This window comes from Phasianus colchicus, chromosome 19 (genome assembly GCF_987193195.1).
Source record: "Phasianus colchicus chromosome 19, bPhaCol1.hap1.1, whole genome shotgun sequence".
NCBI lineage: Eukaryota > Metazoa > Chordata > Aves > Galliformes > Phasianidae > Phasianus > Phasianus colchicus.
Genome location: NC_143454.1, coordinates 9,252,687 through 9,279,007, shown reverse-complemented (window position 1 = coordinate 9,279,007; position 26,321 = coordinate 9,252,687). Strand labels below are relative to the sequence as shown.

Here is a 26,321-nt window from a genome sequence, read left to right as displayed (position 1 = left end):
GATAGAAGCACCTTTCCAATTCCTAGGCTGTGGGAGCTGTCTGTGTTTTGGTCTTGGGGCAAAGGTTTGATGTCGATGCGTAGAGATGCGTTGGCCAACTCAACCATACGTTTCCTAATGCCCTTCGAGCAGGGAAATGATGTATGGAGAGGCAGCCAGCAATCCGAGAAGGGAAGATTAATCAGGAAGCAGGAGTTACTTGCTCTGGATGAGGAGAGGAGCTGAGAATATAAATATTGGTACAGATAATAACGGTGACGGCAACGCTTGGGAAGGGGAAGATGGATCACCAGCTATTAGTGGGCATTATTACAGCAGCTGTAATGCATCACTATGGAAGAACGGGATGGATACATCATGCCAGTGAATTTATTTAAAATCCCCAAACTTTTATTAAATAAATCTGCTTTTAAAAATAGAAAGAACTGCATTTAGAAAGGAAATAAAGCCCAGTTTTGCAAACAGATGTGCTCTGCTGCATCTGTGTGATGTAAAAATGGTGAGCGCTACGGTTTGAGCACAGCTTTACACCTCAACGTATTTGTATGTAATTAATGCCCGTGTTGAAAGAGATCGTTTGCAAAATGTGTGAAAGCTGTTTGATATTCCAGTGCTTCACATTGTCCTGATCCCATGGGACTGACTTTGGTTGGAGCTGTTAGCGATCTGCACCTGTAGATCTTGGGCTCTAAAATTACTGCTGTTAATTGGTACTTGTGGCGGGTTGGATTTTTAGAATGGATGTAGGACTTCACAGAGCTCTGGGGGACTTTGTAAAGACTCGTGTGGCAGTGAAGTACTGAGCACCATCACCTTCTGATGTCCCCTCTTGGTGACAGAGTCTGTGCTTGCAGGGGCTTTTCTTATTGCCATGGTTGCTCTCCCCCCCTAGCAATGAGCACTTGTGGGCTTCCCAGTTCCATGCCAGCAATGTGCCTCCCTGTCAGCCCACGGTCTCTCTCCTTCTCATTGCAGTGAGCACGATCTGGGGGAGGATATTTATGACTGCGTCCCCTGTGAAGATGAAGGAGATGATATCTACGAAGATATCATCCGGGTGGAAGTTCAGCAGCCCATGGTAACTCTTTACATTTGTTTTTAGAGCTGTGATGGAGGGGGGAAGGAAGAGGATAAAATTAAATAAATGAGGGATCCGTGAACGATGGAGAATCCGATAAGGAAGAGAAGGGCTGCCCTGATTTCTGCTGGCACAGAGCTGGGAGGAACTTTCCATCACAGTATGAGCTTCCAAATTGTCTGCCATCCTCCGAATATCTGCCACCTTCGTGTAAACTCTAATTACTGTCTCCTGCCTGCAAACAGCAGACGGCAGCGGAGCGCAGCTGCCTGGAGCAAAACAAGCTCAGTGACAGATCCCCCCCTGCCACACCAGGCATGTGGCAGTGCTGGGTGGCACTGGGAGGCTGCAAACTGGTGCCCAGGTCTGGCTGCAAGCAATGCAAGGACCGTGACGGTGCTGAGTGAGGCATCCATCACTTCACGCCTTGTCCACAGCTCCCTGCACACCATCAGCCTGCCTTGAGCCAAGAGCTGGGTGCAGATGTTCCTAAGGAGCCTTGCCAAGGCACATGGGGCTGTCTGCAGGCCCTGCCAGGGCAGCCTAGTGGCCACCAGTGATTTTGCCATTTTTGCTGCTGGTGCAGAAACCAGTTGGCCCAAGGGCTGTTGCCACTTGGAGGGGTTTTGGTAGGAATTTCTGCCACAAAAGGCAAAAATAGGGCAATAGTCACACAACGTGTGGGTGCCCAGCAGCCAGGTGGTGCAGCATTAGGGGCACCGAGGGCAGTTTGTCACTGTGTCCTCTGCAGTATTCTGTGTTTTCTTGGGCATTGCTGGGTCGGTGGTTCTGGCTCCCTTTCCTCCTTGTGTTCAAGCAAGAAAGACTATTTTTAATGTGATCACCCACGTTCCTGTCTACATTGGGGTTTTTTTTAAGCTTTGTTGCCATAGCAAGTGTGTAATGCTAATTGGTTTCTTGTGTTTCTGCATGCTTCAGATTAGATATATGCAGGTAAGACATTAATTAAAATACTGGGTTCCATCCAGCTGATAGGTCCAAGCCATGAGTTCCAGCATGGTGTACAGAGGATGGTCATTCCTGTGCATGGTCATTAATCACCTCCCAAACCCCAACACCTCCCAGCACATATTCTCAGCCCCTCTTTGCAAATGAAAGGGTGAGAAGAGCAGCTCCAGGAGTTGAGGCTTTAAGAAAAAGCATGTATGTATGTATGATCAGATCTGACCTAAAACCATGAGAATTGGCAGCCCTGGCAGGGGATTTGTATAAGTCTAACATATTATTTATGACCCATTTAGGCTCTGCTGTGAGTTTCATCTTAAGCAAAAAAAAAAAAAAAGGAGAGAAAAAAAAAATAAAAAGCCAACACCAAAACAACAAAACAAAAACCAGAGAGAGAAAAAGAGCATTTATCTCTCATTTCTTCTTTAGCTGATAATCTTTGGTGATGTAGTTGTTATAAATGGAAAAAAGGCAATGTGCTGTGCTGAAAGACATTGAATAGCAGAGCCGAGGTCTCTTCCTATGTTTTTGGGATAAAAATTCTTTCCTTTAAGCCAAACCAATGACAATACTCCTCTGACTTTCCTAACCTGCACTTGTTCTGACTGTGCCAGCACTGGAGGCAGAACTGGAGCTGTGCCACCCTTCAGACTCTGACCGTGCGCTGTTTTAACTTTCTCTAGAAAATGGGCATGACAGAAGATGACAAAAGGAATTGCTGTTTGCTAGAAATCCAAGAGACGGAGGCCAAATACTACAAAACACTTGAAGATATAGAGAAGGTAAGCACTGAGCCATCTTTTCAATGCCAAACCCTTCCACCTCATCGCTCAGTCCTGCATTAGTCGTGCTGTGGTGGTCATTGCACAGGAGCTGGCTGATGTGACAGAGCAGCATCGATGCTCGCGTGTAAAACTGCAGCAGGAGGAGGAGATGGGAAACCCACCCTAACAAGAACAAACGTGCAGTCAGAGCCAAGCAGTGTATTCCTTTCTGATTGCTGCATATTGGAAATAGGCTGAAAAATTCCATATTCTGGCCCCTTACCCCTGGGTATGAGCTCCAGCTCCATGCAGCCCAGGTCATCTTGCTGATAAGAGCTGGGTTGCAGATAGCTTATCTCTTTGATTGCTGCTGAATGATTCGATGGTTCCTTTCTTCTGGGTGCTTTTTAGAAGTGCTGAAGCTGCTCTGACTTGTCGTTGAAACTAATTGGATTAAAAGTAACGTTGAGCTGCTTGAGTTCCTGGCTTTTAATTGGTTTTGATAAACGATGGTTGGGCCTTCCTTTGAAAATAAAATGAATGGTGGAGCTGTGGGTGCTGCCAGAGCCCGGAGGTGATTTTGGCTCCAAGGAAAGTGGCAGGAATAGAGAACAATAGGAAAAATGAAACTGATGTTTCTCATCACCCCAACACTTTTGTTTCCCTCTTTTCTAATGGTTTCCCTCCATCTGCAACCTGCAAATGACGTTTCCCATTTTCCAAGCAAATATCCTGATGTGTGTAAATAGTGCTTTTTCTTTGAAAGCAGTCATAAACCTTCTGTTTTCGTCACGTTACTGCTTTGATATCCTTCACAAAGGCTTGTGGAGGTGTAGCAGGTTCCAGTGGCATATTATGGGCTGGGGGATCCTGTCTGCAGAGCGTTGCATCTGGGCTTTTTGTAGTTAAAAGAAATGTAGGTATTTGTCCGGAAAGGCATTTCCAATGTAATCGTATCAGCTGCTCTTTTTCAAGGGCAAAACTCTTGTGAGAGATACAAAGATCTGAAGAGATAACTCGGAGCTCCACACAGCTGCAGATGAGGATTGCAATGTGGTGGAGAGTCCATCAGATTCACTATACAGAAATTAAAAACATACACCCCAAACCAAAAAAAAACCAAACCCCATTTATTCACTCTCGACTTCCAATCCCCTTTCCTTTGCCTCTTGCAGAACTACATGAACCCACTGAAGCTGGTACTGACCCCACAAGACATGGAAGCTATCTTCATCAATTTGGAGGTAATGGCACAAACTGCTTTCAGTCTTTGCTCTTTTTGTGGCAGCTCAGCTTTCATCCTGCTTAAGAAAGGCTTTCAGATTGCACGTTTCTTGGTGTGTTCTTCTAGGTTCAGCCCTTTGTGTGCTGAGTGGCTTTAAAAGATATTTTTAGTGCTCGTTTTTAAGTTAGGGATTAGATAAACTCTAGGTAAGGAAATAATTGTATGAGGTGGATGTTGCAGACCTGAGCCTTCACCTGTTTTAGCTGTATTAGCAGTGCTTTGGGAAGATGGCTGGGTTGTTGCAGAATTGAAGCCTGGTGGGTATGCAGGATGGAGTGAAGCACAGAGCCCTCACTGGGCTGAGCACACTGTGGGCTCCATTGGCTTGCCCTGCTCGTGGGCCAGTAGCCATGCACAGGGGGCTTCAGTGCACACAGCTGAGTTGGTTCATGCTGCACCTTATGGTCGTGGCTGTGTGGGGCTGCCCTCACAAGGATGGCTTATTTTAAAGTCAGCTTTATAGAGAACATGACTGCCTGAGGAAGAGGTGAGCATGCCCTTCTGTTTGCTCACTCGCTTTGGGTTTGTGTAAAGTATTGATTGTTTCTTTGTTTTAGGACCTAATTAAAGTGCATTTCAATTTCCTGCGAGCCATCGATGTCTCTATGATGTCTGGAGGAAGCAGCCTGGCTAAAGTATTTCTGGAATTCAAAGAGAGGTAAAAGGAAACACAGCCTTCAGACAACTCCAGTTTAACAAATGATTTGAACAAATGATTTGGGCTTTGAACTGTAGGACCCATTTTGGACCTCATGTGCATCTCAGCACAGCAATTTCCTATCAGTCGTTCAGCAGCTAGGTGCTGTAGCATCACCATGTGCCTGCACTTAAATACAACATGTGGACAGAGGTGGCTGGGAGGGGATAAAGGTGGGGACATTATGTTTGTGGTGGACCAGAACGGAGCAAAGCCTCCTCACCTTCATGGCTTTAGTGCTGTCTCCTCCTGCAAACCTTGCAGGGGCTCGAGGGCAGGATCTGTCCTTGCTGGAGACATCTGTCTGGTTAGATCAAAGCAAGGGTTAGCTATAAAAAAAGTCATGTCTGGCACTGGTGTTGTCCTGCATCCAATGCATGATGAGTAAATTTGAAAGTTGCTTTTGCAAACATAATAGGTTCTGTGTTTTGGCAGCTGCAAGGAGGAGTGTCCCAGAACACAAAGATAAGGTTAATAAAAGTCTTTAATATTCTTAATACTAATCAAAGGCCTGATTCATTGTGGACTCATGCCAGGGTTTTATTTCGCCGTGATTAAACCAGTGTCTAGACATAGAAATGCCATTCAGAAGTCAATAACTCCAGAAATACCATCTGCATTAATAATACACCGTAAGGTCAGATATTCCATCGCTCACAGTGCCTCTTTTAGAAAGCAAATGCTTTTGAATTAAAGAAAAAGAAAGGAAAAAAAAAAAGGTCCGGAGAAGAATGCAAATAATTCAGAAATGCTCATAAAGCTCATTTAGGTGGTTTTTAATCTCCTCATTCCTCACAAGCTTTGTGCACACCGGTGCTGCCCCCGGGCAGGAATCCCTTCCTGAGAGCACAGCAGGAATGGGGCAGAGCATCCCTGAGAGTTTGGCCACAGCAGAGGCGGTGCCACACTTTGAAATGTTGAGAACTTGCTCCAGTGTCACCAAGAAGAGGACCCCAAAAGCCAGCTCTTGGGGTTGTATCGTTTGGAGCAACCTGAGCTCAATCAGCAGGGCCCTCTCCTTTTTGGGGAAAAGCCATGGGGAAGGGGACACAGTCCCATTACAGCAAAGAGATGGGGGGGAGGAGGAGAGCTCATATGGGGAGGTGCTGCTGCCCCACTGGAAGTGTCCTTCAGAGTCCTGTTGGGTCCCTGTGCCAAGGACCTTCCTTCCCATCTGATGTACCTGTGCCAAAGGGCGCTTGCTCCCATCCGTGTCCTCAGAGACATCCCACATCCAGATGATGCCTTGCTCCGCTGCTCTGCAGAGCTTTTTAAAAAGAACTGGTTTGTAACTCTTTCTGTGAAAGCTGGGGCTTTGGAGTTATGCTCCCAAAGCCTCTTTGAGGCTCTCCAAGTGCTGGCAAGCCAGATACTATTGTGAGTGTTCAGAAGTTGTCAAGGGGAAAAGGCAGCAGACTGATCTGCGTTGGCTACGGGTTGGTCGGGGTGGCACAACCCATAAATCTCCCAATTCAGTTACCACTGGGTCTGAGTCCAGTGCTTATAGAGCAGCACCAACCAGGTGCTGGGTTCTGTCTCCGTTGAGAAGAAGGGCCCTGAAATAAGGGATGGGTTCCAGCGAGTGATGGAATATGTGTCTTATCAGCAGCAATACAGTTAGCAGCAGGGAAGGGGGGGAAAGACCTAAACCTGTCGTGCAGGATTAATGAGCAAAATGGAAAAGGAGGGGGAATTCACAGCAAAACTGCTCTGTTGGTGTCAGGTGTTTAGATTTATAGCTCAGGGCATCCTTACGGAGCTCTGCTGTGCTGCCAAAGGCTGTCACCACCTGCTGTCACCACACCACCCGCTCCTTGCTCAGTGCACACCCTGTGAGGAGCACACCATGCACTGCTGTGCACGTGGAGCTCTGCTGGGGCACATCCAGCTGAGTGTCCCTGGGCTTCAAGGGGGCTTTGAAGCCTCTTTTTCCCTTATTAGGTTCAATAATTGCAACTGTAGCCATTCTAGGTGCTGCTGAAGCACCTTGCCTTTGTGTTTGGTGAAGCATTAAGAAACCCCAGTGAGAAATGCTCTTGGGAAGTGGATTTTCATTGGATTTTTGTTTTCTGCTCTTTTTACCCCCACGTCTCCCCAGGTGCAGGGAAGTTGTTTTGCTCATGTGCACCCTTGCTCTGCCTTTGCAAACCATGGTGTGGCATAGCCAAAAACGCAGAGCATCGCCAGCAGGGAGGCACGGAGCTGATGAAGACATCAGATGGATTACAGCAGAAAAAAACGACTTGCAGCAAGGCCTGTGCTTGGGCTGCAGGGGTCAGCGCTCCCTGCTCTGTGCATTTCACAGAACAGTCAGCAATGCATCAGGTTTCTCTGAGCCCTTGCAGTATCCTGCAAGCCCTGTGCTGTGCAGCTGTGGCTGCAACATCTGCTCAGCCCCAGCTGCAGGAGGACAGGGCATGAGGCTGGCTGGGACCCAGAAATTTGGGGATTTCATCAAATCATTTGAGTTGGAAAGGACTTTTAAAGACCATCTGGTCCCACTCCCTGCAGTGAGCAGAGACACCCAGGGTGCTCAGAGCCCCTCCAGCCTGACCTTGTAGCACCCTTGTGGGGTGCAGAACCCCTTGGGGCTGCAGAACCCCTTTTGCTCTACTGCCCTGACAGCCTCCAGCCCTGCAAAAGACTTCAGCATTAAAAGTGCTGCAGTAAAAGAGTGCTAATACTTTGCTAAGAAGCGACACGGGGGAGTTGCCATTCGCCTTGTCCTCTCGCCATATATACATACATAGATCTTTTATAACAGGTTATAACAGCCAGCAAGTGTTTCCAATTACATTTGCCATTTCCCCCTCTCCAGGCTGCTGATTTATGGCAAGTACTGCAGCCACATGGAGTATGCCCAGAACACACTCAACCACCTCATTGCCAACCGGGACGACGTGAGGCAGAAGGTGGAGGTGAGCAATTGGGGGCACCCAGGGCACCCATTCACCCCAAAGCCCTTTTGCTGGGGAGTGCAAGCTGACCCAGATGCCCTGGAAGGGGTGCACTGTTTTTTTTCCCAGTTCTGGCTTTAGTCTAGACACTAATCTGTATTTGCTGGGCTGTCTGTGCACCTTGCTTTGCTTTCTGCAAATGCCCCTTCACTCTTTGGGCAGCAGCCCAATTTGAGGTGAAGGCTCTGCCTTTTTAAGTATCTTCTCTGGGTTTTGCATCAGCTCTGAGCCACGTGCTCTGGATGCTGCTGCAGCCTCCCCTTGCCCTGTGCTTTGCTTTTCTTCTCCTGGCCCACAGAAGCCCTCAGCTAACACAGCACAGTCTCATATTTAAATGGGTCGGGGTGAAGGCAGCAGTGCAAAACTTCATGCGATCACATTAGCCTATCTTAATGACTTAATCCTTATCAGCAAAGCCACAGCAACTGTCTGCGTGCTTGCTTTGAGCCCCTCGCAAATAAAATGCATGAGCTCAAGCCACGGAGGAGGTGAGTTAAGCTAATGTGTTTCATTTGACATTTCCCGAGGTCTGGGAGCACTGTGTGCCCTCCTAATGAGCGGTATCTCATTAAGCTGCAGTAGCTCAGTTGCATGAGACTGCTGTGCTGTAGGGCCCAGCCCCTGTGAGCTTCTCCTCGATAACAGAAGCAAAATGTTGCAGCCATGGGACTTTGGAGGATTCTTACTGGGGGCTGTCATCGTTCTCCCCCAGCTGCCGCACTGCTGACGTATTGATTTCTCTCCCAGGAATGCACGCTGAAGGTTCAGGATGGGAAATTTAAGCTGCAGGATCTGCTGGTGGTTCCCATGCAGAGAGTTCTGAAATACCACCTCCTGCTAAAAGTAAGCGTTTCAGCTTTAGAACTTCTCTCCGGCTGCCATCCTGGTGTAACAACTTCAGGCTTTGATGCTGGAGAGCGAAGCATTGCCAGATGCACGGGGAGGGTTTGTTCTCCCCTTTTCAAATGAAATAATTACGAGAGCTCCTTAAAACGCCGCAGTATTCGTGCCGTCTCTTAAAGCATGGTGACCTGGGGTAATTCTGCACTTGTTAGCCACGAGAGGCACTTAATGAATATAAAATAAGCTTGCATATAATCTGATTATGTGTGAAATTCCTGCCGTCAGCTCTGCGAAAGGGAGCTCGGCAGCACCAGCACGTTGGCTCCAGCCCCGTCCCATTGCCAGCACAGCAGCTGCAGCCCTGCAGATTGATGCACGGTGCTTTCCCCGTACACACACGTGCTTTTGTGTTCCAGGAGCTGCTCAGCCACTCATCAGACCGACCTGAGAAGCAGCAGCTGAAGGAGGCTCTGGAAGCAATGCAGGTACAGCAGACTCGTGGGTGGACGCTCAGTCCAGCATCCTGGGGAAGGCAGCTCTCCTTTAGGGCACGTGTGTGTGGATTGCTGTTTGATGGGATGCACTCCCTGGTGCATTCCAAACTCGCAGCAGGATCACTGTCAGCAGGATTCAGCCCATTAAATCCAGGTTTTATCTCTCAGGAGCGTTGCAGGGTTCATCCCTGGCCTTGATTGTTTGCTCTGAGGTCACTTTGTTTTCTACCTCTTGAACCTCAGCTTTTTAATGATGCTGCGTTTCCTACAGTTACATAATTTTGGTGACCTTTTTAGCCACTGTCCTTGCAAGCCAATGAGTCTGAGCCCATATGTAGGTTGTTCTAGTTAGAAGGACACTGCATTCCCACTCCACTGCTGAACAGCACAGCCTCAAACAACCATGCTGGGAGTGGGAGAAGGGATTCCCTCTGGTGCCACAAATCCCCCCTCCTCTGAAAATGTCCTTCCTGGCTGATGAGACAAAGCAGCAGACCTGGTGACAGCTGTTAAACCCTGCTTATGGCCCCGTAATGCAGCACCCACTGCTGCTGCTGCTCATAAATAAATGGATGCAGTCTCTGCTGCAGAGTCAGCATTTTTGGGAGGAAGCTGCCAATAGCCATCAGAGAGGTTTGCTTGCTTTCTTTGCCCCATCACAAAGTGCTGGGCTAGCCAAGGGGCATAGGAAGCAGAGCGGTTTGGTTTTAATTGATTTGTAAACCAGGGCTTAACTTACAGTAGTGCTTTCCATCAAGATTCCAGCCTTTCTGTCTCCTTTGCTGGCGGATGTCGGTGCCCTATGGGGTGAGCTGTGCAGGGGGTGGGTATCCACAACTGGAGCTGCCCTTCCCAAAGGGCTTCACTCCCTTTCACTTTGCATATGTCATCATTAGCACAGGGTGGGGGCAGGATTTGCACCCAGAGGCTGCAAGTGGTGCTTGCATCGTCCCTACACGTGAGCACACAGGCACACAGAGGAGCACACAGGCACACAGAGGATGGGGATAACCCTGCAGACCCAGCCTGCATGTTGCTGCTTCAAGTCACCAATAATCCTGGAATTGGGTTTCCCTTTTGCACACACGATGGTCTGCTCAGGAGGAGGGAACAGCCAAGCACTGGTGGAGGATGACGACCTCCATTCATGAGGCTTTTACTTTTGTTGCTCTTCATAAGCATCCCTGGCTCGGGTGTTTGGTGATGTTATAAGTATTGTCATTTCAATTAGTGATTATCATCTGTGATTAACCCTTCCTGTGTTGGGAAGCTGGGGAAGGTCTCGCCTGGAGGGGATGTCTTAAAAAATTCCACTCTCAGATTTAATCCAAAATGACAAGGAGCTCTTGTTGAGGACGAGGAGGCAGGGAGCAGATAGGAAAATAGGGAGGTATGGTCAGAAGGATGTAAGAAGTTGTAGTTGAAGGGGATGGGTTCTTTCTCTTTGGGCCAACATTTGGGCAAGCAGAGGATTTTTTTTTCAGAGAAGAGCAGGCACCACAGAGTGTCTCCTCATTTTACAAAATTGTCATTGTGAGGTTGGAAATCCTACTATAGGACAGAGCTGGGTGTTTCGATAATGAAAACGGCTCAGAGCTCTTTTCCTGGGGGGATGAAGGGAATTAGGGTGAGCTGAGGTGCTTGCTGCTGGGGCTCACAGCAGGTACAGATATATGCCATGCGTTGGGTTACTGGGTTCATGCATTGCCCTCTTATGGGAAATGGGAGAAATTGCAACAGAAATGTTCCTGTATTGCCAGCACAGCACACAGCGAGGTGCTGGGATGCAGCTCAGGGGCACAGACAACCATGATGGATGCCAACATGGGCTCCTTTGCTTCATTTATAATCACTTGTAATACAGCAGAACTCTGTTGGGCTGCTTTTCCTTTTCTTTTGGTGTCTCCTGTGATTGCAGCATCCTGTGCTGCTTGGGTTCCTGCAGTGCTGCTTCTGGTCCAGCTCCCAAACACACGCAAGGAGAAGGAATGGGAACACATCCCAGCTGCTGTATTGAAGGTGCTGGTTTTATTGGGAAAATAGAAATCAACGCTCACTTTTCTTTTAAGGACTTGGCCATGTACATAAACGAAGTAAAGAGAGACAAAGAGACACTGAAAAAGATCAGCGAATTTCAGAGCTCTATAGAAAACCTGGTAAGTTGGAAGATCCTCCTCTCACTCCCAACTTTGATTTGATGATTATTAACACAGCTGCTTTCTTCTGTGCAATTATTGCTGAATCTGAAGTGCTGCCTCAGGTAAAATCACTGTGTGTCTATATGGTCCCTGACCACTGATAACATTGTGGCTGTTGGTACCAAAATGGTGGCTTTATCAAAAAAGAAAAAACAAACTGGCTGTGAAATAGAGTGGATGAAAACACTGAAAACATTCCTGCAACTTTCTTGTGTTATCAGTATAGAAGGAAATCCAAGAACTCCCCCAAAATAGGTATCTGTCTGCTATCTAGTGTAAGTATTTGATTGGAATTAGTAAGGCAGAACGGTAGACTGGACATTCCTGCTCTTGAAAGCATAACAAAACCCATCTGGAAAATGGTACATAAAATACACACCTCATCCCAAAATCTCAAGGATGTCACAGATTCATTAAGGTTGAAAAAGACCTCTAAGTTTACCAACCTCAACCCAACCCACCATGCCCACTGACCACGTCCCAGTGCCACATCTCTGCAGTTCTAGAACACCTCTGGGGATGGGGACTCCCCCACTTCCCTGGGCAGCCTGTGTGTGCCTGACCATCTTCCTGAGAATGTATTTTAAGGAGAATCTCATCTTCCAACCTCCAGAGGTCTCAAACATGCAGTCCTATTGCACCAGCTAGCCTTCCATACCCTATCACTTGTGTGCTCACAGCCCTGAGGAAGCCCATCCATTTAACACTCAGAGCTGCAGGCTGATGAGCTTTATCCCCCATTTGGGGTGGGAGGGGAGGGCTGGGCAGCTGTGGACGCAGCTGCTCTGCAGTCACGCTTTACATTGGGGTAATGTAATTTGGGGTCTGACACCTGAGATGCTCCAAAAGGGCTGAGGAAGGGGAGATGCTGAGCGGTGCCCACCCCGAGGGCTTCCCAAAGGTATTTGGGTTCTTTGAGCCTGGGCTTCGTTTGAGAACAATGAACTTTTAATTGATGATTATTTAACAGATGGAGAGAAAAACATTAATTTTGTGGAGAAACCTGCAAAAATTCTCAAGTGGGATACGGGCCATTGCGGCCCATGGGTTTTGAAGCAGCCGTGATAATCCTGATCCATGTGAACAATCAGACAGCCTGCTCCATAAGGCCATGAATGTAAATGGGGGCACTGAGCAGCTCCCTCCTTCCTGCAGCAGGTTTGATGTGTGGGAGATGAGATGTTAACAAAGCAGTGGCTCTGTCTGCTGATCAATCCCACGCACGTTCTGCTCAACGTTTCCTTTTGTTGCACGGGACTGGAAGTTGTGGAGTGGTTGGTGTTGTGTATACAGAGCCCACGTGGCACAGTGATGAGATGAGTGCAGGCTGTACACGCAGCTGCATACAGTATTTCTTTTTTTATCTTTATTTTCCTGACGAGAGGTGCCTCTTCATCATGGGTTTTCCCTGTAAGCAATGTGCAAGCGAACTGATGCATGGGGTTCAGCAATGCATCAGGGCTTTGGAGCTGAAAACCCAATTGACCAAATCGTTGGGTTGGACACCAGCCTGCCAAATCCCCAGTCTTGGTTCAGGATGGGAATCAAAAGTAAAGAGCCTTGGCTCTGCTTTTGAAGGAAACCCAAAATTAATTAGTGGGCTTTTGCATTCTTGATCCCAAATCTTGCAAAATTGCTTGGATTTGTGAGCCCTGCCCTGGGGTGAGTGCCCTCCTGATGCTGAGGTCGGGGTCCTGCACTTGGGGAGGTTGGATTTTGGTGTTCCTAAGCCCAGCTCTGGCTGCAGGTCTCACCAATGCATTGCTTTCCTGCAGCAAGTGAAGCTGGAGGAGTTTGGGAGGCCGAAGATAGATGGTGAGCTGAAGGTCCGCTCCATCGTGAACCACACCAAGCAGGACAGGTGAGAGAACAACAGCATTCTCCTAAGAGAGAAATATGCTACATTAACCCCTAACAAAGCATCCCCACTAAGGTGACAGCCAGAGGAGCTGGCTTGCAATCGCTGCTCTGTGTTGGAAGTCGTAGGGGTGCACACTGCCAGAAAGCACATCAGTGTGAAATCACAGCGCCCAGAGCTGGGGATGCTCTGCAGAGCTCTCCACATGCTCCCTCAGAATGGGGACCTCAGTTTGCTTGCTTAACCAGCTTGCTCGTTTGCTTGCTTTGGGCAGGTATTTATTTTTATTTGATAAAGTGGTGATTGTCTGCAAAAGGAAAGGATACAATTATGAGCTGAAAGAAATTATCGAGCTGCTCTTCCACAAGATGACCGACGACCCTATGAACAACAAGGACATTAAGAAGGTAGGTGGAGTGGAGATCAGTTCTGCCAGAGAGCGTTTTGGAGCTGCTCTGGCCAGTCCTTGGGTAGCATGTTCCCAGCAGTCTTTTTAAATAGAAACAGAGCTTGCAAAATACTGGAACATAAACACTCAGCTGGCAGGTCAGCCTTACAAAAAATTGGGAAATGCTTAGGTGTACAGGGCTGGGCTTGATCCTCTGACCTCCATCTGTGCAAAACAACCCTGGAGAGGATGGGTGGGAGGGAGGAGGGAGAGGGAGGCAACGGGATGCCAGCCCTGCTGCCAGCTTGCCAAAATCAGCTTGATGAGTGCAGCTGCCTCTGAAGGAGCAGCATTTTGCTGGTGTCCAGCTATCAGAGAGGCAGGAACTTGTGTGCAGTTAGATGTTGTATGGATGGGACACATGACATTGGGTGTGAAAAGCTGGTTTTGTCACTTGGATGCTGAAGAAATGCTGCTAGCTTTGTGTTTTAATGCAGTGTATTTCCTCTTTGCTCTCTTACGCTTTCTAGTCTCATGGAAAAATGGTAAGCAAAGCACGCAGTTTTCTCTCATGTTTTTCTGTGCTGAGTTGTAATGAGACAGGCAGAGCATATGTGTGTTGGGCAGGTCAGATGTCCCTCCTGGGCTGTCAGTTGTTGTCAGGGGGAGAGATAATGGCTGGGGAGGATCCACTGGAGCAGAAAAATCCCACTTCTCTCATCTGCCACTGTAAAATCCCATTTGGCCCTAGTGCACAGTGCAGGGCGGATTCAGGCATCATTAGCTGTGATGTGCTGTAGAGACAGAGTTGTTCTTCCTACTTCCCTACTGTTATCCTTGCAGAGGTGCAGAGGAAAGGGGCAGGCGCTGAGAGCAGCTCTTGAGAAGTGTGAATAAAAGCTCATTGCTGCTCAGGTGCTGGGAGCGCAGCGATGCAATCGCTTCTTGTTTCCTCTTGCAGTGGTCGTATGGCTTCTACCTGATTCACCTCCAGGGAAAGCAGGGCTTCCAGTTCTTCTGCAAGACAGAGGAGATGAAGAGGAAGTGGATGGAGCAGTTTGAAATGGCAATGTGAGCACTGGGCATGGGGCGAGGAGCGTTGGGCTGCTGGGTGTTGGAAACAGCTCTGGTAGCAAAGCTCCCATGGGCTGGCAAGGTGGGACTCTATGTAAAGGGAGGCATGAAGTGTTTGCCCCAAAGCTGTTTCCAAACATTGACCGAAATGCAAACAGACACCAGGAGTGGTGGCCATGAGCACAGAACAGGTGATGGGGGCAGGTCAGTAATCACACTCCTTCCTGCAGGTCCAACATAAAGCCAGAAAAAGCCAATGCGAACCACCACAGCTTCCAGATGTACACGTTTGAAAAGACCACCAACTGCAAAGCATGCAAGATGTTCCTAAGGTGAGCCGTGCACTTCTTGCTGTTCTGCATTTGCAAACAGACACGGATAGGGGCTGAACTAACACCTTGTGACCTCCTTTTGCACAGAGGAACGTTCTACCAGGGCTACCTCTGCCCAAAATGTGGAGCTGGTGCTCACAAGGAGTGCCTGGAAATCATTCCTCCCTGCAAGATGGGTGAGTTAGTTGGCCGTGTCAGCAGCTTATGACATTGAGGTTAATGGATTTGAATGAAAGTTCCTCCCCCTAAAGTGCTATCAGGTGCTTGTTAACAGCTAAAAAACATCTGACGATGCTGTCAACTGCCTCCCAGGGCTGCAGCCCATAGTGGCTGGTTTCATAAGCAAATGGACTGACCAAACTACCAAAAATCAAGGAGAGATCCCTGTCCTTGAACCAACCCGGGCTCTCCTGTGGTGACCCAGCACAGCACTGGTGCTCTGTGCCATGGGGGATTTTCATGGAGCAGCACCAGAAGGGGTGTGAAATCTCAGAGTTTGGTGCAAGTGAGAAATCCGTGCCCAGTGCTGATCCCCTCCCACCAAGTGTGGAGCTGAGGAGTGACCTCCCAGCAACCCCCCTCCCTGGTCAGGTGTCAGTGCTGCTTTATTGATCCTCGTGGTATTTAGAGAAGGAGAAAATGGGTTTGCTACCTGGTAAACTAATGGCCGATTTCAACATTTCTCTTGCAGGCTCTTCAGCAGACCAGGTAAGTTGTTTGAGAACCCTTTCCCTACATCCCTCCCTCTGTGCTTGCCTTTCCTGGTGCTCAGCTCATGGTGGGGTACTGGCAGAGGTCTCAGGGGTCCCAGTAATTGGGGGCAGGACTGGAGACCGATGGCTAAAAGTGGCCCAGTCTGCATGGCACCAAGGGCTTCAAAAGGTGCCAACACCCAGCAGAGCCAGGGAGGTTTCCTATCCTGATGTTTTCAGATGGGGAGAGCTGGGACTGCTGCATCCTCATAGGAATTTTTCCTCTGTCTTTGCAGGATTTGCTGAGTGCTGGACCTGGTAAGGGCATTGCTGCATTGCAAGAGGGCATCTTGATTGCAACTGGACGTGTCATAGAGGCTTGGGCACATGAGATGTGGGGAAAGCTCCTTCTGAAATTGGAAATAAGTGCTGATTGCTGCAGGAATGGCATGGGATGCCCAGAGCTCTCCTCCTGTTCCCCAAGGCTTTGGCACTGCCTGTCAATAACTCCCTGCTCAGACAGAGGAGGGCATAGACATCTTCCTCTAAAGCAAGCCACACTCTCCCTGGCAGAGCAGCTTGGTAGTGATGGAACATCTCTATGCCCATGCATGATGCGCTGCCCTCTGGTGGGAACCTGAGTCACTGTGGTTGCTGCAATCTCTTTTGTATATTTATTTTATTTTTCTTCACACCAACCTGGTCAGAGTGCTGGGCTGCCCTGCCTGTGTTCTGTCTCAAAGAAGAAGGAACAGTTTGTTTTTGTGCTTTTCCTGTCGAAAGGAAAGCCAAGCCTGGCAAAAAGAAACCGAATCAGATCACTGGTTTGGAAACACAGCACAGTGCTCCTGCTGGGTGGGGAGAAACAGCTGGCAGCAGAGGTGGGGAAGCAATCTGAAGACAAACACAGTGGTTGTAGAGCACTTTGGGTAGCTCTATTTAATGTGTGATTAATTAAAAGACAGCTGGACTTTGGCTGCAAACTACTGGGGTGGAGAGGTGCTTTCTGGGCCCCGCTGAAGCCCAGCACAGAGCACATGGTTGCAGGCATTTTGCTGATCCCTTTCATTTTCCTGCTTTCTGCCCCAAATTCCTGCCTGCTGCTGCCGTTAGATTTGCAGTTCACAGGACAAAGAACAGCAGGAGGTGGGAGGTTATTGTCCTTTTGCTTTTCTTTAGCAGGGATGAAACTGCTTTGCATCTCCCCCAGGTCCTAAAATGGTTGCAGTGCAGAACTACCACGGGAATCCCGCGCCGCCTGGCAAGCCAGTGCTGACATTCCAAATTGGAGATGTGATCGAGCTGCTGAGGGGAGACCCCGACTCACCTTGGTGGGAGGTGAGGGCCCTTCCCTCTGCTGGCACGTTTTAAGCCATTGTCATCTTCACTGTCCCTTTCCTTTGTCACATCTTGTATAGCGCGGGGATGGGCTGCGTGGTGCTTGGGAGCTGCATTAGGATTTGTCCTCATCCATCCATTGCTCCTCTGTGCACCCCGCTGATCCCCAGCTCTGTGCTCTGCAGGGGCGGCTGCTGCAGACCAAGAAGTCAGGTTACTTCCCCAGCTCATCTGTAAAGCCCTGCCCCGTGGATGCCAGGGTACGTGTGTGGCTGTGGGTCGGTTGAGAGGGGTTCCTGCTGCATTCCAGGGAGCATGAGATGCCATGAAGGGCCTTTGGCTCTTCCCAATCCTTTTTCGCTACATGCAGCAGTGCTGTCAGCTTACTTCCCAATTAAAAAAAGGCTTAAATAAATGAAAAAAGCACAGCACATTCATCCACAGCTATGTTGGGTGGGGAGGTTGAGGGAGAAGCATTCATCCTTAACCCTGCCCTGCATCCCCAGATCTGGTGGCTCTGAAGCTGCCTGGCAGGCAGAGCCCCTCCCATGGATAGGAGCACCTCGTTAGGTGCCAGGCAGTAACGAGCAGTGCTCTCTTTGCAGCCTCCCAACAGTCGTCCACCATCACGGGAGATCGACTATACGGTGTACCCATGGTGAGTTGCACTCAGATGTGTCAGCTTTGGTTTTAATTGTTGCTTTGTCATCAACCTGTGCCAACACAGAACTGTGAGTGCACCTTGGTGTCCAGGCATTGAAATCCACAGTGTCCGTGGGGGTTTCATCGTTGAGAAAATGACTTGGGAAGGGAAGATGCAATTTCTGCCTTGGCAGGAGAGGTTGCGCTTTCATTTCCCCTTGCCTCTTCCCACTGGCACCATCCAGGGTTTCGAGTTCACAAGTCTAAATTACCATGAGTCTAAGTTATTCCAGCTCCCAGTGAAGCTGCCTTCCTCTGGGGACCAATTACCAGCCAGTGGGGTTTTCTAGGTGCCCTGGAAACATGAGGGATTTAGAACCAGAGAACCATTTGAGTCAGAAGGATCCTTTAAAGGTCATCTAGTGCTACGCCCTGCAGTGAACAGGGACACCTACATGGTGCTCAAGGCCCATCCTGACCTCAGCCTGTCCTCATAGGGATGTTCCATTGCTTGGAATGCCCTTCAAACTGCATTGCCCATTACTCTTTATTCAGCGGCAGTGGCTGACTCTGCCTCTGAAGGACTGGATCTGTTTCTCTACTTTCCCAACCTTCGCACCTTTAATGAGAGAGTTACGCACCTTTTTGCCTAAAATACACCAATGCTTGAAGGAAGCCAAATCCTAGCTCACAAATGCCCTGGAGAGGCAGCAGGCCCCGAGGAGCGCGGGATGCTCAGCCTCTCTGGCTCAGGTTTGCAGGGAACATGGAGCGGCAGCAGACGGACAACCTGCTGAAGGCCCACGTCAGCGGCACCTACCTGATCCGTGAGCGGCCAGCCGAGGCTGAGCGCTTTGCCATCAGCATCAAGTGAGTGCAACCTCATGGGGCACGCGGATCGCGACCCCCAGGAGCACCAGCACAACTTTTGCTGAGCGTCTTTGCGTCCCGTCGTAGGTTCAATGAAGAAGTGAAGCACATCAAGGTGGTGGAGAAGGACAACTGGATCCACATCACAGAAGCCAAGAAGTTTGAAAGTTTGTTGGTATGTCCTTGAAACCCTTTTGGGAGCATGGCGGTCCTGCAGAGCATCTCCCAGCCACGTCCCCATGTGCTTTGCAGGAGTTGGTGGAATACTACCAGAACCATTCGCTGAAGGAGAGTTTCAAGCAGCTGGACACGACGCTCAAGTACCCGTACAAGTCAAGGGAACGCTCTACCTCCAGGACCTTCACCCGCTCTCCAGGTAGCACCCATCTCAGCCTCAGTGCTGCATTCCCAATGGGAAACCTCACCTGTTCTGTGGGGTGTGGGCTCAGTATGAATGGGGTTTGCAGCCTCCCAGCAGCTCTTTGCTGCCATCCCCCCTTGCTCAGCGGAGATTTGCTGAGTGCGAAGAGATGTGTGGCAGCTTTGGTTGGGTGCATTCTGGCTGTCCTGCCCACGTCAGCTTGTGTGTGGGGGTCTGGTTCCAGTGTTCCTGGTGGGGGTTTGAATCCCAGAGGGACACCTTTAATGGGGCTGACGGGAGAAATGGAAAATCAGAGCCTAAAAGCAAAAAAAAAAAGAAGGAAATCACAGCAAATGGAGAGCAAAATTTGTGCTGTTGCAAAGCATTTGGTTTTGTCTCAAAGGCCGAGAGCAGAAATTGGGGAAAAAAAATCGTTTAAAACCTTTTCCATGATACATTATAAAAATGCTACCGATGGAAAATAGTTTTTAGAAGTTGATCAGACATCTTTTCCATTTGTGCACACCCCTGTGCATAAAGGTGGCTGCACCTGCCATGGCTGTCCAGTTCTGAGCGTGTGACCTCTGCATGCATATTTCCCCATTGGCTTTTACAACGTTGTGCATTATGATTTTCTTTTATTTTAATTTCCTTTTTAATGCGTGTTCTGCATCTTTCTGTTTCTCTCTAACCTCTTTGCAGCCTCCTGCGCTTCCTACAACTTTTCTTTTCTCAGTCCTCAGGGCCTCAACTTTTCTTCTCAGAGCTCCTCCAGTCCCTTCTGGTCAGGTACCCCATGGAGAGACCCACAGCATCCCCAGCTTGAAAGCCATCACAGTGGGACCTGCGTGGTCCCTGCTTTCCCTTCTGCACCCACAGGCAGCTCTGGAGGCCCTGGCCATGCCCTGCCAGGGGCTCAGCCTGGAAACAAGTGAATCAATCATGGCTTTGCCAAAAGCAAATGCTCTCCGTAAAAATCAAAGCAGGAGCTTTTTGGATTGATTGGGACTGTGTTACTATTGAGAAAGGGTGCTTAAATTAGTGACAAACTCTGTCGCGTTGGGATCTCATGATGTACTTCAAGCTCAACTTGCTCATCCCGTGTGTTTCACCAAAGGAACATTGGCATCACACCATCTTCCAGCCTGGTTGTCCTTGCTGGCTAAGGAGAACATCTCAGTGTCCAGCAGTTTTTGAGCTCTGGGATCTCAGCCTGCTCAGGAGAACTGTGCTAAAGGGGGTGGGAAACCTGGGCTGTGAGTGTGTCTGGGGCTCAGGCTCCCCACAGTGGAGTTCTGGCTTTAAATGCATTACAAACAAGTGTCTTCCTCATAAGGGTTCAGAGTAAAAATGTGTCCTTTTTATGCTTTTATTTGCCAGCATTTTCTTTATGCTGGACAGGGAAAACCATCTGCTGAGCCACATGTGTTTTCCCTGAAGCTGTGTTTGAGAACACAACTTTTCAGGGTATCAGAACATAACAGGGAATTTGGAGTCCTTTAACTACATACAAACTATGACTCTGTGCTGAAATGGGCTCTGAGCAAGCTCAGATAAAAGAGCTCAAAGCTGTCGTGGTTCTTGCTCCATTCTCCAGCCTGGTGGGGGATGGATGATTGCACGCTGTGTGTCCGCCTCTCCTCCATCGCCATCCTCATCTCCTTCCATCCCAAGAGCTGGAAATCTGGGCAAAGCTTTTCCTCAAGCTTAGTTCAACCTTGGTTTGCAAAATTAAAAAAAAATAAAAATAAAAAAATAAAATTAATTAATGCTCAAAAATCCTGGGACAAAAAGGGTCATTTGATCAAAACCCATTTCTTAAAGCTTCCTATTTTTTTTTTTTTAATTCTCATTTTGCAAACTCCACAAAAAGAACTTTCCCCCCCTGCTTGCCCAGGAGCATCCTGCAGTGATGGGGACTGTCCTGTACCTCTCTCCCTCTCCTCCAGCCCATCCCTGCTGCTCCTCTGTGTGCAGTTCTCCAGCAATCTCCTCCCCATGCCCTGCGCTTCCCTGCACGAAGCAATGGAGATGCACTGCTCAACATCTCTAGGAGAATCCAGTCCCAGTTTTGAGGTAGTTCAGACACAAGCTGATTTGTCAAACGCCTTTTGGCACGGTGGTTCCATCGGGAATTATCAATGAAAGAAAGGAATTTTTTCATGATTCCACCATGAATAATTGTCGATTCCTTTGAAATCCTTCCTTTTGCCACCGCCTTCCCTTCTCACCAAATTGCCCCAGCAATCCCCACCAATGGATCACAGCCTCTCCTGGGCAGCCAGGGGGTTGTCCCAGCTCTGAGCACGGGGCTCTATGACCCAACAGGATCCATTTCACCCCTGACCACCCCATTTCAGATGAGACCAGAGCTGATCCAGGTCATGGCATTGCAATGGGAGCCAGTGCCGTGGCGGAAAACCCAGGTTGAACCCCATGGAGCTTTCCCCAGGCTTCAGCTGCTCGATGTGGCAGGGGCCAGTCCCAACACTTTGCTTTGTCCTCCTGCAGTGTTCACCCCACGGGTCATAGGGACGGCAGTGGCACGCTACAACTTTGCAGCACGGGACATGAGGGAGCTGTCGCTGCGGGAGGGCGACGTGGTGAAGATCTACAGCAGGATCGGCGGCGACCAGGGCTGGTGGAAGGGGGAAACCAACGGCAGGGTACGTGCACTTGGTGTCCCATCCCCTGTGCAATTGGTGTGTTCCGTCTCCTTTCTACCACGTGGTCCACGTGATGTCCAGATCTCTTCCTTAAGCTTTCATGCAAGGAAATTAATCATAGAATGATAGAATTGTTAATGTACTAATGTCCAACCATTGACACATCCCCACCATGCCCGCCAACCACGTGGTTGGAAGGTTCTGTGGCCTGGGGGGAAAGCAGCAAGCTGATGACTTGCTCAGATGTCCCATAGGGTTTGCAGCACTGGGGACACATTCCTGATCCCTTCTTTATTGCAGCTACGTACTGAGGCAATGTACAGTCGCTAGCTCTGGGTCACTGTGCAAATTTTGGTAGCAGCTGCATCTAAGAACTGCATCACCTCCCCATCACTGCCACATGGCTGGGTCTGTAGAGATAACTCAGCATGTGGTGACAGAGGAGCAGTCCCAAAGATGGGACAGGAGCTCCCTGCTACTCCCCACCGCTCAGCTCTCCATCTCCCCTCAGGTCGGCTGGTTTCCCTCGACGTACGTGGAAGAAGAGGGGGTGCAATGATGCTGGAGATGCCTTATGGAAAGTCATCGATTGCCCGGAGCGATCCGCTGCAGACCACACGCTGCTCCCCCAGCAGCCCGGCCCCACGCCTGCCAGCACTGCTGGGAGCATCACTGCTCTCCCCAGACTCTTTAGTAAATCCATTCCTCTGTACAGCATGTGTGTGTGCGTCGGGATGCCTCCAGCTCCGGCCCTGTTCTGTCTGTAGAAGATTCGTGGTCTGTCGGATGACGTTTGTGTGGCGGCTGCTCCTGGGAGAGCCGTGCTCCTCTGAATGGACAGAGCGGAGGGACTCTGCGTGCTGCCCCCCAGGGGGGTGTCCGGACCTTATTTTTCCTAGAAGTGTTTTAAAAATGGTGAGGCTGAAAGCCTGGGCTGTGCCCGGGGGTGCAGAGGTGAGCATGCAGGGCTCGGGATAGGGACCGTGGCTGCATCATGTCGGGATGCACCTTGGGAGCAAGGATGGAGCTGCTCATCCCTGAGGGATGACAGCTGTGAGCTGGGGAGCACAGCTGGACCACAGACATGGGAGGGAAAAAAGCCCCATGGGCATCCCGAGCCTCTTTCCTCACTTCCCCCCCGGCCCCACTGCTGTGCTGAGGGTGCATGGGGCAGCCCAGGATACTGGGTGAGCTGCTGGTGTTGCAGGGCTGGAGGTGTGCCTTGCCACACGTGTGTTTTGGAGGTCACAGGGCACCAGGTCCCTGCAGAGGAGCAGATGGGAGAATGGATTGAGCACCTCAGCGAGGTCCGTTTTTCTGCAGCCATACGTGTCCCACCTCACTGAGCTCAGTGGGGCGAACCCACATGAGTAAGGGCTATGGTATGAAGTCCTGATTTATCTCAATACGTTGTGAAAGCATCTCTTCTTCTCCAGCTGTGTGCACTTTTGGGGACCGAGAGCATTGCCCCCTCTTCTTCCCACAGGCTGTTACCGCTGCTGCTGTCAAGGAAAGGTCCGTCTGTCTGTGCATTGCCACTTTGTCCTGAGTTCCATCCATCCCAGTCTGTTCTTCCCACACTGCAGCCTGTAATGCATAGGCAGAGCTGCTGTTCGGAGAGCTGGGCTGGCATCTTCTGCTGGGCACTGCCTTTGCCACCCAGCTCCAGAATTTCCTTCCAAAGTGCTGTTTTGAACAAAGACATGTGTGTGCGTCTGTGTGTGTTTGTAGCGAGGAATGACTTTCCTATCTCTGAGCCTCAAGAAATGCCCTCCTGTCTCTGTGCATAAGTGGCATTCGGAGATGCTGCTGTGCCCAAAGCTGTCCCTGGCACTGCAGGTGGACACGGTGCAAACGCAGCCCTGGGAAACACCAGCACTGTGCAGTGCTGCGTCCCAGCCTTGCTGTCAGCAGAGCTTGAGAGATTACATGGGAGAGCCTGGGGCTCCCGTTGGAAAAGGCAGTGTGTTCACTTGGGAACTCGGCTGTGTTGCTCAGTGAGAAGCCCAGGGCCGGGTCAGCGTGCTGCCCAGGGCTCAGGATAGGGCTGGGAATGTGTTGGCTTCCTTGGGCTCACCACAGCAGTGTCCAGCAGGGTGAGGGGGGCACAGTGTAGGGCTCAGGGCTTTAGCAAGGTACTGTTTGGTGCTAACCTCTTCCAGGCCAGCTATTGGTGCTTAGTATGGGATGTGTCCAAGGGGCCACTGTTTGCTAAAGGAGCTGAATGGTTCGTGCTCTGCAAGGGAAAAAATTGGGGTGCAGCAAACGAGAAGCAAGCAGTGCCCTGCTGCAGCGTGAAGGGCTGTGCTCAGATTTCCCCAATTTTGGTGCACATCTAAAGTGGGGGAGACACACACAGACAAGAGAACAACTGATGGCCGAAGGTCTGCCTCAGATGCTTTTAAAGCCCTATGCAACCCCTCTCCCCCCCCCATCTGAGATGGATTCCCTGTGCCTGCAGTGGGTGCATCCCCCCCCAGAAGGGCACAGTGTTCCCCCTGCAGGAGGTGCGTGTGTGGCATCTCCTGCACAGCCCCCCAGGTCCAACCCCCCCCCCCCCAGCAAGGTCTCCCTCTCGTGTTTACTGTTGTAAGAAACTTGTTAAAAAAAAAAAAAAAAAAAGATGGTTTTTGTTTGTAAGTAATTATTCAGCCATTTGCCACGATATATATCTGTGAATAAGAAGGAAAATGTGTTTGTTTTTTTTTTATGATGGCGAGAAAATTGTATATATATTTTAGTTCGTCGCGGAACATTCAGAATTGCAATGGGATACGTTGGAAAATAATATGTAAATTCCTTGGGTTTTTCCTTTGCACTGCACTAACGGGGGTAGAATGGGCTCGGGTGGAGGGGTCCAAAGGTAAAACTGTTTGTTTATGGGATAGGTTCTAGCTGGCAATTTGGAAATCATTTGGAGTAGCTTGTAATGCTGGAATAGAATCTTTAGCTGCTACTTAGAAACCCTTTTGCATGTGGTTCTTCCAGACCTTTTTAAGTTACAATACATCCAAGTAAATCCCACGATGAAAAAAAAAAAAAAAACAACAAAAATAAAGTGTAATTTTGCTGATAGCTCCTTTTATTTTTTTGGCAGCCATGGTTTTTATCACCAATAAACCCACGCAAGAGGGATGGGGTTTGTGTTGGGCTTCTATGGGGTATAGTGCTTGTGGGGATGTATCCTTCCTGATGGTCAGCATTTACACCCCACCCAGAACTGCACTGCTCAGCTGATCCCATCCTGCAGCCTCAGACCCAATGGGGCTCAGCCAGGGCAGCTCCCAGCAGCTGTTCCTCTGCAGCTGTCCCTCTCCCATTGGGGTGGCTGAGAAGGGAGTGGGTGATTTCACAGCTTCCATTCATTTCTTTGGATCACATTCCCAAATCCCACCCGGCTCTACATGCAGAGGCATTTTTCCAGAGTGATAAAATAGAAATCACAGCCTTGCTTACAAATTGCCCGAGGTGTTTTTGGAGGAAAGGGAAGGTTTCACCCCAGAGATGCCACTGCGAGCTGCCCTACTACTGAATTAATAATATTTTTCCTTGCTCTTCTGGCTGTGGTTAGAAGGATGCAGCTCAGCCAGGTGTCACCTTGGCCGAGCTGCAGACCCCTGCCTGGCACAAACCATATCTCTGTTGGTGCCACTCAGTCTCAGGGAAGCTCTCCAGCACATACCACAGTATGAAATGCTGATTTCATTGACCTGAGCGCTGTTCTGCCAGCAGAAACCCACAGCACAGCACTGAAGCATGGAACAGGTGAGTGCCAAACTGCATTCATGCCACCTCCTTGCTGGGGACATCCCTGGCAGCACTTGGTGACGTGCAGCCCTACAGCCTGGTGGAGGTGGGTGCCCAGCAGCTCCATGTGGTTCCATGTGACCCCCCCAGGTTGTGCACAGATAAATGGGGCATTATTCACCGTGCCAGGTCTGTGCCATGTGCTGTAACCAGACCAGGAGCAGCCTTCCCCAAGGCATTAACAGGAGCATCCGTCTCCAGCCCCCAGCTGGCTCCAGCCCTGCGCCCCAGCAGGAGGAAGGCTGCCCCAGACACAAGTTCTATTTTATCATCTTTTTTTTCTTTTTGCAGCTGCTGACATAATCTCCCACATTAGCTGGACTGGTCAGGGTGCTGCTCTGAGCAAACACAGCATCAGGATTGGCTGCACTTACTGGCTGCCCTCTGTAAATAACTCCATGCCCAGAGCACTGCTGGCCAGCCAGCCCTGAGCACGCCCCATCACTTGGTGGCCTGTGGCCGGCCAGCACGTGGCCACCTCCCTCTGCCACCCCACAGCAGGCTGCCCTGAGAGCCACACATGGTAGCAATCCAGAACCTGAGAACAAGGTCCCCAACAGCTCTACAAACAGGGAAACTGAGGCAGGGAGATGCCGAGACCAGAACACAGATAAGCTCCAGACAGTACCAGCTCCACTCCACTCAGTGTCACGCAGTGGTGGTGTTTTCCAGGATCAAACTCAGGTTGCAATGCAAGGCAGAGCAGACTCCATGCATGCTTGTGCAGGCTCAGCAGGGTGATGGCACGTGCTTGCAGCCTCACGCAGGCAGTGTGATCAGCTGCAGTTCTGCAGCACGCTTGGCTGGTTCATCTGTGCATTTGTTCATGTGTGCTGGTTCATGACCTAGAAAACTCCAGCTGGCGCATGCAAGCCAGCATGCCCCTTTATTTTGTAATTAGTCTAAGGGGAAGCATTGAGCTGGTTATGTTCCCTTTGCGTTATGCTGACCATCAGAAACACACACCTCCCTCATTCTGGCTCTGGAGCTCCACTGGAACCTGATGTTCAG

At 49.7% G+C, this 26,321-nt stretch overlaps 1 protein-coding gene across 2 annotated transcripts in view; it reads left to right on the top strand.

Annotated features, from left to right (window-relative positions):
• Nucleotides 1-24,085, top strand: part of VAV2 (vav guanine nucleotide exchange factor 2) — a 99,898-nt gene extending 75,813 nt beyond the window's left edge. Inside the window, exons 5-28 of one of the 2 annotated variants that reach the window (XM_031601817.2) lie at nt 976-1,078; nt 2,728-2,826; nt 3,984-4,052; nt 4,651-4,751; nt 7,609-7,708; nt 8,495-8,590; nt 9,007-9,075; nt 11,154-11,240; nt 13,058-13,143; nt 13,415-13,547; nt 14,490-14,599; nt 14,833-14,934; nt 15,022-15,110; nt 15,626-15,642; nt 15,923-15,944; nt 16,837-16,964; nt 17,150-17,224; nt 17,570-17,622; nt 18,360-18,476; nt 18,564-18,651; nt 18,729-18,852; nt 19,540-19,626; nt 21,349-21,503; nt 22,015-24,085. In XM_031601817.2, coding sequence (XP_031457677.1) covers nt 976-1,078; nt 2,728-2,826; nt 3,984-4,052; nt 4,651-4,751; nt 7,609-7,708; nt 8,495-8,590; nt 9,007-9,075; nt 11,154-11,240; nt 13,058-13,143; nt 13,415-13,547; nt 14,490-14,599; nt 14,833-14,934; nt 15,022-15,110; nt 15,626-15,642; nt 15,923-15,944; nt 16,837-16,964; nt 17,150-17,224; nt 17,570-17,622; nt 18,360-18,476; nt 18,564-18,651; nt 18,729-18,852; nt 19,540-19,626; nt 21,349-21,503; nt 22,015-22,062 — 2,158 coding nt within the window. In that variant the 3' untranslated portion in view covers nt 22,063-24,085. The remainder of the gene's footprint in view (nt 1-975; nt 1,079-2,727; nt 2,827-3,983; nt 4,053-4,650; nt 4,752-7,608; nt 7,709-8,494; nt 8,591-9,006; nt 9,076-11,153; nt 11,241-13,057; nt 13,144-13,414; nt 13,548-14,489; nt 14,600-14,832; nt 14,935-15,021; nt 15,111-15,625; nt 15,643-15,922; nt 15,945-16,836; nt 16,965-17,149; nt 17,225-17,569; nt 17,623-18,359; nt 18,477-18,563; nt 18,652-18,728; nt 18,853-19,539; nt 19,627-21,348; nt 21,504-22,014) is intronic. The other variant, XM_031601816.2, reaches the window with a different exon arrangement.
• The last annotated feature ends 2,236 nt before the right edge of the window (nt 24,086-26,321 follow it).